Below are 16,087 nucleotides of genomic sequence, written 5' to 3'. Positions count from 1 at the left end.
CCATCGTGGTGGTGTATAAAGGCAAAATAAAAAAATAAAAACCTCTTGTGATTGACCAAATAATTTTAGATCTAACTGGATGTAATGGGAGTAAATGAAATGTCAGAAGATTTCATGATGACCCATTTAATTCTTTCAAAATATACAACAAGTACGTATTGCATCAGTTTCATTCTGTTGTTACTGTCATAGCGTTCCAATATATCGAAACAAATACTGTACAATGGGCATCACAATTAAAATACAGAAGAATCTCTTTGTGGTACCGACATACCGGCCTGTGCAAATAAATGCCCACGTTTTGTTGTGAACGGCAGTCTCTATGTCATAATAAGTAACTTTTTAGAAGGGGTGAGCATGGATCAAAGAAATTCTAGTGAGGATGTGGACAAAAGTTCAGAATTTACCGTGTTTACCATTTAATGTTATTTTATGGCAACAAAGGAACCGCCCACCTCTCGCAACCATAGCACCATCCATATGTTTGTCATGAGCAAGGAATTCGCCTGTGCAAAGAAACAATGCTAATAAACACTATTTTTGGAAAATAGTGTTTGTCATCAATAAGGTCACGGGTGAGCTGGAGCCTATCCCAGCTGACTGGGCGAGAGGCGGGTTATACACTAGACTGGTTGCCAGCGATTTGCAGGTCAATGGGGACACACATTTTCCTCCCAAATTTGGCCTTGGCAGAGGTCAGCACTCTACTGAGTGATAATTTAGTTGTACTGCTGAGACAACAAATCTCATGTTCACAGTACTGTCGAACCGGTACGATCCCTTTGTGTTGCAAACTCCTTCACTGAACAAAACGTACCTTTCTAACATTTAATAGACGGTGAATGTAACATAGCTTTGGTCATCCTGACAGGCGAAGTAAGCAATCAGCTGACCATTGCAGATCATCAGAAACAAGCCGCTACCTGTGGACGAACAAACAAAAGAAAAATCTCATCCATGCACGTTGTACATTCAGTTTCGGACAGGCTCGCTATAGTTAGTCTCACCTAAAGCCAACCACCACTGCCATGCCAGGGGAAACTCTAGCATTACTGAAACGTGAATTATATACAGTATTTTAGACGTAGCTGCACAATCTAAAATGATTTTTTTCCCCAATGAATACCTTAATACTACTCCACTCACCAAGGCTGGTGATGAGGATGTGCAGACAAGTGACAGAGAGAGCATAGTCCCACACTCTCCTCTTCACCACAGCGGCAAACAGCAGGCCACTGCAGAAGTAAGTGAGCTCCAAGGATAGCAGGTTGACTGGCACGGAGGGTAGAAAACCAGTCAATCGGAGTAGACAATCTGGTTTGTTGGGTATCACGCTGGCTAGCTGTCTGCAGTGCGCTCACCCAAGTATTTAGAGACGGAATCCTCCGGCTTGGTCTTGAAGTCAAAAGGGATCCGTCCATCAAAGTCATCCAACCTGTGTTGAGTTTGAAATCGGGGGAGATGTAAAAACTAAGCGAGACAAACAAAAAGCAGGAGTAAAAGGCGTTTAGTCAGTTCAGTCTAAATAATATCTCCTGACATCTCCTCGGGTGATGGTACCAACAGGTCATTTTAAGGTTACCAATGGCGCATGGCAAAAGGAAAGGCACACTCAATTACTGCCGTACTTAGTATTTTCCATTTCACATATATGACCTAGAAGTGCTTTTCATTCAAATGTTGACTGTAATTATGACATTACAAAGTTAAAAACGGCACACAATTTACTAATTTGCCAGAGGCGTAAGAGTGTGTCATCAAGCGACATAACAAGGCACGCCCAGTTACTGCTATATTTGCGTTTTTTCATTTGATTGGGTTATATCTATGGTGTAATTGTTTGCCATAAAATTATTCACCGTGATTAAGACATTTTTGGGAAATAAACGGCGCTCAAACTAGTTTGTTATCTGTTTCTTACACTTTGCATACAGCCTGTTGAGTTCCCCCCCATGCAGTACATTTTTTTTTTACTTTTCAAGTACAGAATACATTTTGAGTACAGTTCAGTTGTATTTAACTTTTTTATTCAAGTACAATACATTGGCATTTCCTCTGAGAATCATTTAAGTACACTTTCCCCCCTAATATTTAAGTACAGTAAGTGTATCATTGATGTTCAAACTGTGCACTTAACTGTATTTTAATGTTTGCCCTTATGGTGGTACTTGGAGAGCTAAGTATTTTTAGGAACCGAAATCCACCGTAAACCGAGGACCCCCTGTGATGATGGATGGAAAGATTGCAATGTAACCACGGGCTTTTACTTTGACGACTAATCAAGTTGATTCCGCTCATTATAGTTATTAATATGATCAAAACATGCATTTATCACAAGAGAGTGTAAGTGAGTGCTTTTGATTATACTGTTTTATGTTGGACACGTGTCGTTAGGTTAATGTGCGCGAGGGCTTCTCACCTGAAGGCGCCGAAACAAACACTGCCAATCATATAAAACAAAGAGTAGAAGATGAGCAGGCAGAGCAGCAGATTGAGGAATACGGTCTGGCGGGCAAAGACAGAGATGTTAATATCATATTATGAATTTTAAATCAACCTATGTACACCAGGGACCATTTTAGTTTTTGTAAAGTCCTTCGGGGGCCATATTATATTTCTGGAGGAAAAAAAACATGATGCAACAATTCTTTATTTTTATACATATATTATTAAGCTTTTCGCAGGAAGGCCGGAGCTTGACTACGAACCCACGACCTCTGAACTCTGACGTGGCTATACTAATCAGTTGACCACTGTGCCCCCACAACGTTGTGAGTGTAGAAATATACCTTCTTGTAGTGAGGTTTCAGCAGTAGTGCACTTCCGTAGAGACTTTCAGGAAATATTACAGTTGCACTTTGTACTTTATAAACAACGTTGATGAATCTACTCAAAGGGGGATTCAACCCGAGAATTTTCGTTACAATAATATGTTCTATGCGGCCCCACTAGGCTAAACAGGGTATTCTGATTAATATTAACACCTGTTTTCTGAGTTGTGTCATGTGACGCTTGCAAGCTGAGCGTGATTGGTCGTTAGTACCTGAGCCCTGAGCAACTGTGATGTAATTTTCAGTCAACAGCAGCTGACAAAATGGACAAAATCGGTGGATTTTGCTACTTAATTCATATTCCACAAACACAATATTAATCAGAACTTCAAGTTTAGACTAGCGGGGCCGCATAGAACATAATTGTCAAGACTTTTTTTTACTTGAGTTCCTCTTTAAAACACACTCTGCTTTCTCATATAAAACTTTGACTGATGCTTTCCCCTTCCCAGCTCAAAAGGTGCAGCACATTTTGCACGCCGCTTTTCACTCTGACATCGACCCGAGTATTCCTGCGTGTGATCTAGTTCTGTGTGGGTACAAGCACAAAGCAGAGTGAGTTGAATTTCCCCTTGAGGCATTATAATTAGTAGAAAAAAAACACAATGATAAAATTTAATTACATTTATTAAATTAAATTTAAAATGTAATTCATAATTCAAATTAAATCAACCACACACTTGTTCTGCCCAGAAATGCATCATACTTTTGTAATGTTTTGTCTCGTGTGAGATTCCCACAAGTGTGCAGTGAAGATTTAAATTAATAGGTCCGAAAATTATCATTTGTTTATCAGTCATGTACAGCATATCTGTTCATCTATCAACACTAGTGACGTATAGTGACAAGCATAACAATTATATGCTCTTCCACTAGATGGCAGAAAGCACGAATTAACCTCTGTATCCAACCTGTTGCCTTTCAAACAAGGGAATAGTAGCTTTAAAGTTCAAACAAACAGGCCCAGATTTCCCCCTAAGTACATTTGTGAGTAAATTGACACAAGAGCATTATTATTATTTCAGTGTATATATTTTTGTGACATTTTTGTACGTTCCACTGAATTTTTGTTTATTTTGTATAAAATATTCGCCTTGGCTGAATAAAGGTGAGGAAACAGAAATAGTACACTTTGGTCTCCGTGCTACTCTAAAATGCATTATAATTACAACTAGTAATAATTTCTCTCGTGTTGCCAAACGGGGTAACCAAAATAGAAGACACAGTTCTCAGTATGATACCTCTAACAATGACAGTCAATCGGTACAAAGCATTATTATGCACTGGATCCTATTAGATGGAAGCAGGCGTAAGTGCTGTTGTACCGCGTTGTCAAACCCTAACGGACCACATGCTAGTATTTCCATCACAATATATCGTCACTGCCATTGAAAAAAAAAAAAAAAAACATTGCATGGAACCAGCTGAAATGTCAACATTTAGTGTAAGTGTTTTGCGATTTTACCTTCGAGTCAACCGCTTTGCTTTTTAATGCCATCTCATGGTTTCTTCATGTCAGCACAATAATGCGCGAGGTGAGGCTGGTTGCGGATTGCAGTGCTGCAAACCCGCTAATCCGCCCCACTCCTCCTCATCATCCTGATCATCCTCGACGGGTATCTGCCGCCATCTAGAGGCCAAAGCGTGACCCGACCGAGCGTGAGCCGCCCGCTTCTCTTCACTGCACTAAAATGAACTCACCTCACCCCAGAAAAAAAAAAAGCAGTACAGGCCTTTGTTCGCTAAAATCACTTCTTTCAGCCGCAAAATGCACCGAATAAACACAACAACATGTTTTTTTCAACATGTAAACAAACCGCCGCATACGGGCTAAAGCGCGTCGTGGCGATCTGCAGCCTTTATCGGCGATCGTGCAGGTTAAACGGAGATACTTTAGGTGATTGAAAAATGTCCTACTAAATACGATGAAACAAACCAACCACGCGGGTTAATTCACTCGTTTTGAGACATGCTTCCACCCTTAATGAGAGCTAGTAGCTGTACTCGGGTTACGTTGGGATACCGACGCGTTGCGTAAGAATTAGGCGCTATATGCGCCGTTGTTGTTTTGTTGTACTTTTTCCAATGTGGGAAAAAACACGCGTTTCCATTCGCTTTCTACACATGCATCCACACAACTGCACATGTGCTGTCCACGCGTAGCTAAGCAATACATCCCATTCGAGGAATATAGCATGCGGGCGTTACCAAGGTCGGATTCCACTGAACTGCCATGCAATACGTATAACATGAAGACGATGTGGAGTAAAATATGATGGCATTGATACATGTAATGTTGAGTGTATGATGGATTGCAATGTTTTTATTGTTAACGTCAGACAATGCGAACATGCAACCGCGATGAGCTCGCTCTGGTCGACCGGTTGCTCGTGTGTAACGACGCTGGTGAAAGTGACTCCTCATTAGGCTGTGTCACAAGCGCATACCGGTCAAAGTGAGTGTATGTGCGCGTGTGTTGCATTGATCACTGATCGTAAAGTGAACTTTTTTTTCCTGGAGCACAAACTTGTCAGGCAGCGCATCTTCCGCGCATGCGCAGCCTCCTCAGCTCGAAATAAGAGTTAAAAGAGAAACGAGGTGAGTTCCACATTTTTGTTTAAAAACACAATAGGTTCAACTAATGATAATTTATTGTAAGTTAGGGGCGCTTTGTTTCAATAAAATCCCGTGTCGTTTCAGCACGCGGGCGTCAGTTTGCGTTATTTTCCCCCACTCCGGTTTGTGAAACGGTGAGAATAAATCGTTTTTCAAGTTTCTATTGAAGAATTTAATCAGGCAACAATGTCGAAGGTGGTGACAGTTACGCAGCGTTATTATTAGTGTAAATGCTGATGTGAGGGTTAGTGCTAACGTCTTTTTGCTATTGTTATTAACCGGGAAACTTATTTATTACGGCTTGCCCTTAGCTGGCTGCATCCAATCCCAATGCTAATGCTAGTCAGAGCGGAGCTAGCTGACAGTTAGCTTTGTGTCGGCGCTAAGCTAGCCGAGCTGGGGCTGACATTCCGTGACAACAAAGTGCAGAAAATAAGAGGGGCGACAGAAAACAAGGCGCCGGGAAATTACCCGGCAAGCGTCAGCCCTTGTTCGACGGCCCGGCACGGCTCGTGTGTGTTGTTTCGTGCCGTAACTTGAGTAATTTACATAGTTTAAAACGTGTTGGTTGGCCTCTTCCCACCCCCCAAGTGCTCCGCCATTTTGTACCAAGACGAATGCTAATCACGGGGCGCTCTTGCCTCCACTTTTATTTATGGCAGGAATTTTAAAAAACGCAAGCAGGGACGTAATAAGTCAAACTTAATAAAGGCGCATTGGCCCGCCTTCGTTCGTTACTTTTCTCCAGGTTGAGGCCCTTAAACCGCACAAAAACATCTTATTCCCAGCGTTGACCCTGCGTCAGGACTAAAACGTTATATCGCAATAGAAATCAGATTAAAACGATGATAAATTGAGCCAGTCGGCGGGGAAAGCGGCGTTCTTTGGGAAAGTGATAAATAAACCGAGCCGTCGTTTGTTTACGTGAAGGTAAAGAGACGTCTTTAAGAGATACTGTTAAAACGAGGAAAAGATAAACTTATGTGCTTAACTCTAAGTCGGGACATGTTTTCTTGTGTTTACCATTAAACGGGGTGTTGGTTCTTCCTAATGGGCCGCTTTGTCAACACAATTCCCCGCTAGTTGGCCAACAAAAAGAGTCTTAATAGTCAGTGTTTTGTGTGGAATCCAAGTGCATGGTGGATCATGCAAGCCAACACACAGTCGCCATCAAGCGGTGATGTTGCAAATCGCTGTTTACAAGTGCAGGTAGCGTTTGCATAGGGAGCCAGTCCGTTCAGTCTCTATTCAATGGTTAAATAAAGGCAATAGTAAAAGTGAGACCTATATATGATTAGACATAATCTGATCCTTATTTATTTTTTTGATTTATTTCTGATTGCCTTTTTGCAGGAATTTTTTAAGGATCTGGAATGGCTGACACTCCACCCAGTGATGGCCCCTTGCAAGGTGCCGACTTTGACATGATGGGCGCTCTGGACTGGAAGGATGGCATTGCCACATTGCCAGGAAGTGACATCAGGGTACAGTAAATTCATTTAACTAGTTTACATGGCGGGCTAGTGGTTAGCACGTCTGCCTCACAGTTCTGTGGTTCGGGATTTTAAATCTTGGCTTTTGGTCTCTTTGTGTGGAGTTTGGTGTGAGTGGTTGTTTGTTTGTATGTGCCCTGTGATTTGCGGGGGGTGCAGGGTGCTTCCACTCTGTTATTGCTTTGAATAAAAATGCTGCTGTTGTTTTACTTTTGGGAATAAAACACTGTATATTGGATATTGATCTGGTCACTGCTCGTCTGACGGGAAGTCACCTTATCAAAGTGCTCTAGGGGTGTAGGTGCAATATTGTTTGACGATCAGTGTTTGCATGCTGTATGTAATTTGCTGTCATCTGAACTTAATGTCGTCTTCAGGTCAACATTTTCTGCGATGAGTCTGATTTGTGTTCCTTGTGATCTTCAGTTCCGCATGACAGAGTTTGGCACACTTGAGATTGTGACAGACATAGAAGTTAAAGGGCAGCAGCCGGCGCCTAAAAGGGATGCATTGAACCCAGTGCCAACTCACAGTCCCACCCCTCCACCGGAGGGTCCATCGCAGACAAAAACAGCACCCGCACCGGCTAATGATATTCAGCCGGCATCGTCTCAAGTGAAAGGTACCATGGTTTACCATTAAGGGTTAACATAGGTAGGAATGTGAGTGTGAATGGTCCTTAGTTTTTATTTGCCCTGTGATTGGCTCGTGACAAGTCCAGGATGTTCTTGCCCAAAGTCACCCGGTAGCATTATCTGTTCAATGTCCCATTCTTTCCTGCAGCCCCTGCTCCTGTTGTCTTGTCTTTGGAGGAGACCCCCACTCTAGAAAGTCCCAAAGTGGAAGTTGGCCCAAGTGTGGAAGTTGGCCCAAATGGGGAGCTTACTCAGTGCCGAACATGCAGTGGTCACGTTGCTCGGGATGCCCTCCTACAGGGCAAGTTCTGCAGCCCCACTTGTGCCCAACCCACCAGTGGCAGGTACAAATGACATACCCACCTATGTTTGTTTTTTTTCCCATTGTGAATTGCATTTGTTTCTAACAAGAGCTTTTTTTTTTTTTTTTTCCCTGTCCAGGTCATCTCCCGGAGAGTCCCGGGAGTGCCAAGCTGCCGAAAGCGAGACCTTAGGTAAACGTGTGCGCAAAAAGAGAAAAATCTATATGGATTCTGGCGATGAGGAGGAAGACAACCAAGAGGAACCGGAAGTAGGAAGCATCCACATCCCAGAGTTGCACCAGCATGAGTGAAAACAAACAAATGTTCTATTTTCTACTTTGCCAGGAGAAAGCCAAGACTACCAAAGGCAGGAGAGGAGCCAAAATGGCCAAACTTGGTACGTTTTGTGTGCTGACACTGTAAACTGCGGTGATGAGTGAGTGTCTATAAATTCTTAAAAAGCTCAGAAATGTCATGCCCCCAACTAGAACATAACCTGTGGGATACATTGTGGTCGTCTACTACAACCACCTTTAATTTCTATTTATTTCATCACTCCGCCCTCCAGCCACAGCCCCACTGAACAAGAAGCGGGCATGGAGCTGGCCGGCCTACCTGGAGGAGGAGCGGGCGATCGCTGCTCCTGTCAAACTGTTCAAAGAGGTACCACTTCTTCATCTTGTTAAGAAGCAAAATATCTTCGCCTCCTTAAAAGCCCGCCACCAATCCACTACGTTCGTTCCGCAGTATCAGTCAGTTCCTCAAAGCCGGAACAGCTTTAAGGTGGGCATGAAGCTGGAGGGGCTGGACCCGTGTCACCCGTCTCTCTTCTGCGTGCTCACCGTGGCAGAGGTAAGGCGGACATTTGTTTAAGAAAATGCTTCCCAAACTTTAAAAAATGTCACAGCCGACGAAAATGTCACAAGAGATGCATTAACTGCAATAACGATTGCCCCGTCTCTATTTAGTTACTCCGTTTGAAATGTAGGTCTGCTTTGTTGAACACAAAGTCATTATTCTGTTATATGAATGGCAGCGTACAGGGGTTAACTGTACTTTCTGCCATCGGGTGGAAGAGCATTTAACTGTTCTGCCTGTCACTGTCTGCTGTTGGTATGGATGAAGAAAGACACATTTGTAGTAAATAAATCATTTTTGGACCAATTAAAGGAAATTGGATAATGCAGTGCGGCCCACCTGATGATCCCTCACACTAATGTGCCACGGCACAGTTGCTGGTAATTGCTTGGGACTGACCGATGAGGATTTTTTTTAAGGCTGATGTCAATTATGATATTTTGCAGAAAAAAGTTCAGATAACCGATTAATTGACTGATTAGTTTAAAAAAAAAAAAAGGGAGAATGAATAAAATAACTTCATTTTTGGTCCCACTATTAAACACTATTAATCACAATGTTTTTTTTGTTTGTTTTTTTATGCAATACTTTGTCCTTTAGTATTTAACTTGACAAGAGAGAGGCATTTTCAATTACAAAAACATGCAAAAAAAAAGCATGAAATGATGAATTTAGCTTTAAATTCAGGCCATAAATGTATGAAGCATATCAGCAACATAATGAGTGAACTTACTGGTAAACCATTTATTTACACATGATATCCTTTAACGTTTAATCACATTTCTTTGCCATGAAGTGATGACTTCAAATAAAAAAAAAACAAAAAAAACAGATGCCCTACTCACATTACAACATGTTATCATTAACAGAGTTGCATTTGAAATATAAGATGAAACTGGCAACAATTTTAACACTAGAAATGCACACTGAGCGTTAATTCATATAAACCTAATCAGCATATGTTTAATACATTGCGTCTTAATGGGCACATGAGAGGACGGAACGACTGTTTTAAGCATGAACTGCGCTGTGTCGACAGATCCAAGGCTATCGAGTGAGGCTTCACTTTGACGGCTATCCAGAGTGCTATGACTTCTGGGCCAATGCCGACTCTTGGGATTTGAAACCGGCCGGCTGGTGCGAGAAAAACGGACACAAATTATTGCTGCCTAAAGGTAGTCACACGCACGCGGTCTTCCGCATGCAAGTTATCGCTTTCTTACTTCCCGTCCGTTTGTGTGGTAGGTTGCAAGGATGGAGAGTTCAACTGGAGCATGTACGTGAAGAACTGCAGAGGCCAGCTGGCCCCCAAGCACCTCTTCAAGAGCCTCAACACCGTGAGCGTCACGCGCCGCCAGCGTCTGCCGCCGTCCGCCGGTTCCTTTCATTCCCAGTGCACGTCAATGTGTCCCCCTTTCAGTCCGTGACTCCCTCCGGATTTCGAGCGGGCATGAAGCTGGAGGCGGTCGACAGGAAGAACCCGTCGCTGATCTGCGTGGCGACCATCGCAGCTGTGGTGGACAACAGACTTCTCATTCACTTTGACAACTGGGACGACACGTATGATTACTGGTGAGCCCGATGACAGTGCGGTGGCTTTGTTCCCGGCACACATACACATTTGAATTAACGAGTGTGTCCGATACTTAAATATTCAATAATAGTAATAATAAAGTTTATTTACAAATGCACTTTACATTGAATAAACAAAGTGCTACGGTATAAAATTATAATAAAAAATAAAAACTACAATATCTTTTAGGAACTAAAAAGGAATTATATCCGTATTTAGAATATCATATTTTAACATTGAGGTTCTGCATAAGCACAACAAATTCCAAGCAGAAATTTGACATCATTTGATATATGGATATCTGAGTAACTACATGTACCAGTCAAGTTGAATTTAATAGGATTCATATTGAAAAATATAATATGAATCAAAATCCATATTCAAATGGATATAGATTAGATAACCGCTAACCAATACTACGACTTGACAGCCAGCGTGAGGTCGCCGAGGTTACCGACTGGCGTGGTCACTTTAGAGCGCCCCATTGTCACAGTGTTGAAAAGCTCTGCGAAAACCGGTGCGATATATTCCAGCCACTTGGGGATTTGAGCAGATATATTTTCACGCCTCGCACACAACAGCACAACTGCTTTTATGCATAAAACATTTTTTTTTCCTGTTACACTCCATGAGTCTTATTTGTGGTATGTCCTGTGCAAAGGTGTGACGCTAGCAGTCCATACATCCACCCGGTAGGCTACTGCGAGGAGGCCGAGCTCACTCTGACCACTCCAGCTGGTAAGACACAGACCAAGACACATGTGGGTCAGTATCAACTACTTTGCTGTTCTGTAAGGCCTAACTCATATGTAGATATTAATCATTGCCTGCTGCCTTGCTTTTAACATGTTGACTTTACTGTTAAGGCCGTTATGAATCCTAATCTGGCCGCATTTTGAGTTAATTTTTTTTTTCATTTCTATTTCTTAAATGGGTATCATTTGGTTGGAATAGACACAAAAAAGTGTCAGTCAAAAAGACTAAAATGTTAGTGAATATAATTGATTCATATTTTTCATGGTTGTTTTTTTTTTTTTTTAAATTTCTGAATAATATTCATATTCCTGACATTGTTGGGACAGGTTTGAAGAAATACAATATATTGCACCGTTCTAAAAGACCCTGGTGTAGAAACATTATAATATAATATTTTTAACTTAAAATAAACATGTCTTCGTCTTTTGCTTCTAAAGTATACCCATTTACCAAATAAACACTCGCTCACTCACTCACTCACTCACTCACTCACTCATTTTGGGTTTGTGTTCACTCACTTGCATTTGGAACACGATCCAATACAAGAATGTATCAAAACGTCTGCCTTTACAACATTAACAATGTATTTATTATGTTGTTGTAGTTTTCAGTGGTCTAGAACTGCACTGCAGCACGATGAGAGGTGTTTTTAATATTTAGCAGCAAAATAATTAGGAAGCTCTCCGTTTGATGCAGCTAAATGGCAGAGAACCTTTGATACAGCTCTTTGGATGGTTGGATTGGTCAGGCGTACCTAATTTTGTGGTGATTATGATTGGTTTTCCTTTAACCGAGAGCAAGTTAGAAATGTTGGGAAGGCATGCTGCAGTCACGGTCTGTACTCTTAGTAATTAACAACACATCCTTTTGCTTCAATCTTTTTTAATTTGCCATCACCAGAATATAAGCAACCCAAGAGTTTCTCCTGGGAGAAATATCTGGAAGAGACGAGCACACAGGCTGCTCCTGCTCGGGCTTTCAAACCGGTACGTTTCACACGCGCCCATAAATGTTGAGCTGGGCGAGTAATGGAGGCTGTTTTCATCGTCCATCTGACTAAACCACCTGACATGGATGACAATTCATTCTAACTAGCTGCGGGAGGTTAGATTCAATTAGCTAACGATGTTTATTTTACTGTAGATGACCAGTTGAGTACTATACAATAAAAACATCTGTGATGTACTGAACCCATAAAATGGAAAAAAAAAAAAAAGCTTGTTTTGAATGATGTCATTGTCTTTTGCTATTTTCGTAAGTGAAGGGACAAATATCGCTTCAAATCGGAAATAACATTTTTTGGAGGGGGGGGGGGAATTGGTGAGATTCAGTATGTAGCAAACAGTATGTAAGAGTAGCTTTTCTTGCAGAGACCACCACATGGCTTTCATGTGGGGATGAAGGTGGAAGCTGTGGACAGGAGGAACCCCATGCTCATTCGTGTCGCCACCGTGGCAAACACGGAAGACCACCGGCTTAAGGTACAAAATGTCCGCCAAACTCGTGCCGCCCTTTGGCTCCTCACTAACCACCATCATCGATCTTTTAGATTCATTTCGATGGCTGGAATCCAGAGTACGACTTCTGGGTGGAGACAGACTGCCCCGACCTGCACCCTGTAGGCTGGTGTCACAAAACTGGACACTCTTTGCAGCACCCCAACAGTAAGACCCTTGTGTTACTCCCCTCGACAAGTTGTCCGCGATGCGGTCCGACACGTCTTAGGACGGCATGCACGTATGTTTGTTTGTATGTACCGAACATGTTTGCGTGAGTGTGTATAAGTGGTAGGATGTGGACCTTAAATTTATTTGAAGTTGCATTAAATTTAATTTGCTGATACCTGCAGAAACCCTGCAATATAGAGTAACTTTTTTTTTTTTTTTTTTTTTTTTTTTTTAAACCTCCCCCTAATTGTGTATGTCTTTATTTGTCTTCTCAGGTACTAATGATGTGAGTCCTCCAGGACAGGGATGTCCCACCCCAGGATGCAACGGAGTCGGCCACATCAGAGGACCTCGTTATGGGACACATTACACGTCAGTCCTGTTCCAATTTTCTCATTTGAGATATTTTTGAATCACCTTATTCCTGTGAGGACTCCCTTGTAGTTGATGATTTGGCCTCAAATAAAGTGCACTATGTGCAGTCAGGTGAGCTGTCCCTACTCGGAGATGAATATGAACAAAGAGAGCTTGCTCCCAGACCGTCTGAGCGGCGAGCGACCCCTCACGCTAGGTGGCACCCTCCCCCGTGGGCGACGCCCCGAACCCAACACGACTACCACCACGCAAATCGCCTCGGCGCCGTATCGGCCCGAGGCAGCCGACGACTCCCACACGAGGTCCGCCCCAAGAGAGCTCCTCTCCGTGTTTGACATGCAGCACAATGCTGCAGCCTGTACCAGAGAGTCAGTTATCTCTGTTTCTAGGAAACCACTGGAGGTGGAGGCTGAGCTGTCAGGTCGCAGTAGCCAACCAGAGCCATTAGGAGGTGCCAGTGAGCAGAACCAAAATGGAACTAGACTCAAACGGTAAAAAAAAAAAAAAAAAAAGTCACGTCACACACAAAACCCAAAAGGAATGAAATGAATTCTAAGCTCTAACATTGTTCCTTTCAGGACTGCTCCTATTCCCAAATATCTCAAAATTCACTATGTGAAAGAAGAATCTGGTGATGGTAAAGGTGTGTGCAATTTTTCACTGTGTAGAACCTCTAAAATAGAACGCAATTTTTTTGCAAAAAAATATCCTTAGGAACTAAGGGAAATAGAAGTAATCCGTGCCAAAGCCAAATTGTTGCTGTCATAAAACCCTTAAAAACGCTATGGATAATGTTTAAGTATTTTGACAAAACTAATTATAGAATGTTGTGTTGAAAAAAAAAAAAGACAGGTGATATTAAGACGTAAAAACAATAAGACACTTGAGTCTTTACTTTAATGGTGAAAGCATAATGCAAGGGTATTTTCCGTCAAAAATGCAACTCATCCATCTCACTATTTGTCGCGCAAGTATAAAAAAAAAGGGTAACCATTGACAATACTGAGACGTAAAAACAATAAGCTACTTGAGTCTTAAAGCATAATCCGAAGGAAATTTCCATTAAAATATATGAGGGAGGTCCAATGTTTCGTTTAAGTACTTGTTGAAAGTATTGTTCAAATTGTAGGAATTCTGTCGAGGCGCCACTGCGAAATCCACGGTGTCACTAAAATGTCTCCTGTCCTCAGCCTCCCCAGACTCAGTTTCCCTCCAGCAAGCCCTTCACGAGTCCGTGTTCTCCCCTGGCGTCTCTGCCGCTCCCCCCCACCGGGTGGCGCTGTGCTGGGACAAACACTGTCAGCTGCTGCCTGAGGTTCTGGGCCTCACCGCCAAGAGGGTGGCGGGATGGAGCACAGATGAGGTCAGACATTCAAGACTCACTCACACGGCTGATATTGTCGTTACTGTACAGAGTTTTTTTCCCTCATGATCTTACGATTCATCGTTCATCTGCATAATCACAGATTTTTCTGCGGGGGGGGGTGATATATATAGCGTAATTTTCAGACATTAAGTGACGTAAGCTTTTTCTCAAAAGTGAGCGCCTATGGAAGCTAAGAAAACACAAAATATTGGGGCAATTATTCTAATATTTTCAGAGGTTGAAGTGGACTTTAGTAGAGATGTGGACGTGACTTAAACTGGCTTTTAGAGGCAGTGTGAAAGGGCCTTATGTTTTGGTTGTTTTTCCGCCAGGTGGCCAGTTTTGTAAAAGGACTCCCAGGGTGTAAAGAACATGCTGCTACATTTAAAACAGAGGTAACATTCTCAACAGCCTTCAATGTATCGAGTGATTTAGTTTTGATGTTTAATAGTGAGATCTACTTTTTCCTCTAGCAAATAGACGGCGAGGCCTTTCTGCTGCTCACCCAATCAGACATCGTCAAGATCCTGTCCATTAAGTTGGGCCCCGCCCTGAAGATCTACAACTCCATCCTCATGTTTAAGAGTGCCGATGAAGAGTAACTGCGGACTCCTGACAGAAACGTTGACAGAAAAGCCATCCGCGTCAATAAGTTGATCTCATCTCAATGGACTTCTTAACCAGGGGGAGCCACTTATGTTTACTAAAACGTTAAAGAACTACAGACACCTTCAAAAAAATGTTCCTTATGTTGTTTGTGGATTGATCTCCCCGCCCCCCCACAAATTTGACCTTTCAAAGCTGGTTGGTCAAGCATTTTTGTTGTTTTTTTTATGAATGGCACAATTATTTTTTTCATTCTCTCTCCACTAGAGAGCAAGCGAGAGCTGAGAACAGTATTAATGGTGACAAATTCTTTTTTTTTTGTGAAAGGTGGGAAACCTTTTTCCTAACAGTGGCAACTTTGGTTCTTATGTAATTCTCAGAGGGCTGTTTGAAATAACAATTCGAACAAATGTTTTTTATTACTGTGTATGTATATACCGTATATATATTGATCATTTGAGGTTTTACTTGTTAGAAATGCACGGTGGGGTGTAATATTCCCCCCCACTGGTCTAATTGGTAAATCAAGAAAATGAATTCCTGGTTTATCATTTTGTTTTGTTGGCACATGAATGTTACAAAAAATTCTTTTGCCATTGTAAATAGAATGCAGCTACACGAGGATTTACTCCTGCTTGGTTATGCAAAGATTGCAGGCAAAGGAAAATATAAGAAAATGTTGACGAGGCAACAAACTCATTTTGAGGCTTCCCACCAGTTTGGAATGTGTACATCGGTGAGTGTTTATATGCAAACATCTTTTTATTTATGTATTGTAATTTAATGGTTATGTATGCTGTCTTGGCTCCGAGGAGTGTGAGCGTGCGTGAGTTTGTGTATGAAATAAATGAGATGCACACTTCTTGACCTCAGCCTTTTCATCACATGCTGACACTAAACAAACACCGTGTCATTTGCTCGCAGACCGCGTTTACACAACCTCGTGAGCTACAGTAGAAGAGTTGCAGCTAAACTTCTATTTTTTTACAAAATTTATAAAGCACACTTC

General features: G+C 42.0%; 2 protein-coding genes across 9 annotated transcripts; one reads left to right on the top strand and one right to left on the bottom strand.

Annotated features, from left to right (window-relative positions):
* Window positions 1-110: 110 nt before the first annotated feature.
* On the bottom strand, window positions 111-6,509 carry LOC147143653 (putative transmembrane protein 244). Of its 3 annotated transcripts, none has more exons than XM_086036989.1 (7): window positions 6,471-6,509; window positions 4,297-4,532; window positions 2,420-2,505; window positions 1,362-1,435; window positions 1,147-1,272; window positions 1,008-1,052; window positions 111-923 (listed from the first exon to the last, which is right to left on the bottom strand). In XM_086036989.1, the coding sequence occupies exons 2-7, from the start codon at window positions 4,327-4,329 to the stop codon at window positions 829-831; spliced, it is 459 nt and encodes a 152-aa protein (XP_085893115.1). In that variant the 5' UTR covers window positions 4,330-4,532; window positions 6,471-6,509; the 3' UTR covers window positions 111-828. The 3 variants fall into 3 exon arrangements, with proteins under 3 accessions (XP_085893115.1, XP_085893114.1, XP_085893116.1); XM_086036988.1 differs by lacking the exon at window positions 6,471-6,509 and adding an exon at window positions 5,919-6,055; XM_086036990.1 differs by lacking the exon at window positions 6,471-6,509 and adding an exon at window positions 5,919-6,047 and having other exon boundaries at window positions 4,297-4,461.
* Window positions 3,793-15,945, top strand: l3mbtl1b (L3MBTL histone methyl-lysine binding protein 1b). Of its 6 annotated transcripts, none has more exons than XM_086036982.1 (22): window positions 4,894-5,429; window positions 5,532-5,581; window positions 6,801-6,931; window positions 7,367-7,562; window positions 7,724-7,919; window positions 8,017-8,146; window positions 8,223-8,274; window positions 8,446-8,729; window positions 9,775-9,910; window positions 9,981-10,072; window positions 10,156-10,307; window positions 10,970-11,073; window positions 11,965-12,050; window positions 12,435-12,545; window positions 12,614-12,728; window positions 13,007-13,103; window positions 13,214-13,408; window positions 13,496-13,597; window positions 13,685-13,749; window positions 14,297-14,469; window positions 14,805-14,867; window positions 14,946-15,945. In XM_086036982.1, the coding sequence occupies exons 3-22, from the start codon at window positions 6,821-6,823 to the stop codon at window positions 15,072-15,074; spliced, it is 2,589 nt and encodes an 862-aa protein (XP_085893108.1). In that variant the 5' UTR covers window positions 4,894-5,429; window positions 5,532-5,581; window positions 6,801-6,820; the 3' UTR covers window positions 15,075-15,945. The 6 variants fall into 6 exon arrangements, with proteins under 6 accessions (XP_085893109.1, XP_085893108.1, XP_085893107.1 ...); XM_086036986.1 differs by lacking the exon at window positions 5,532-5,581 and having other exon boundaries at window positions 4,901-5,429; window positions 8,446-8,540; window positions 8,625-8,729; window positions 10,970-11,046; XM_086036985.1 differs by lacking the exon at window positions 5,532-5,581 and having other exon boundaries at window positions 4,901-5,429; window positions 8,446-8,540; window positions 8,625-8,729.
* Window positions 15,946-16,087: the final 142 nt, after the last annotated feature.

This window comes from Filicampus tigris, chromosome 8 (assembly GCF_054856515.1).
Source record: "Filicampus tigris isolate MCC_2025a chromosome 8, RoL_Ftig_1.0, whole genome shotgun sequence".
NCBI classification, from domain to species: Eukaryota; Metazoa; Chordata; class Actinopteri; order Syngnathiformes; family Syngnathidae; genus Filicampus; species Filicampus tigris.
Note: the sequence above shows the minus strand (reverse complement) of the source record. Positions and strands in the feature narration are given on the sequence as shown.

Coding starts and splice junctions, on each gene's coding strand:
- LOC147143653 (XM_086036989.1), bottom strand. CDS start 4,329: ATGGCATTAAAAAGCAAAGCGGTTGACTCGAAG. Junction 2,506..4,296: donor GCAAAGCGGTTGACTCGAAG/GTAAAATCGCAA, acceptor TTTGCCCGCCAG/ACCGTATTCCTCAATCTGCT. Junction 924..1,007: donor GCAGTGGTGGTTGGCTTTAG/GTGAGACTAACT, acceptor GTTCGTCCACAG/GTAGCGGCTTGTTTCTGATG.
- l3mbtl1b (XM_086036983.1), top strand. CDS start 6,821: ATGGCTGACACTCCACCCAGTGATGGCCCCTTGCAAGGTGCCGACTTT. Junction 8,147..8,222: donor ACAACCAAGAGGAACCGGAA/GTAGGAAGCATC, acceptor CTACTTTGCCAG/GAGAAAGCCAAGACTACCAA. Junction 13,598..13,684: donor AATGGAACTAGACTCAAACG/GTAAAAAAAAAA, acceptor TGTTCCTTTCAG/GACTGCTCCTATTCCCAAAT.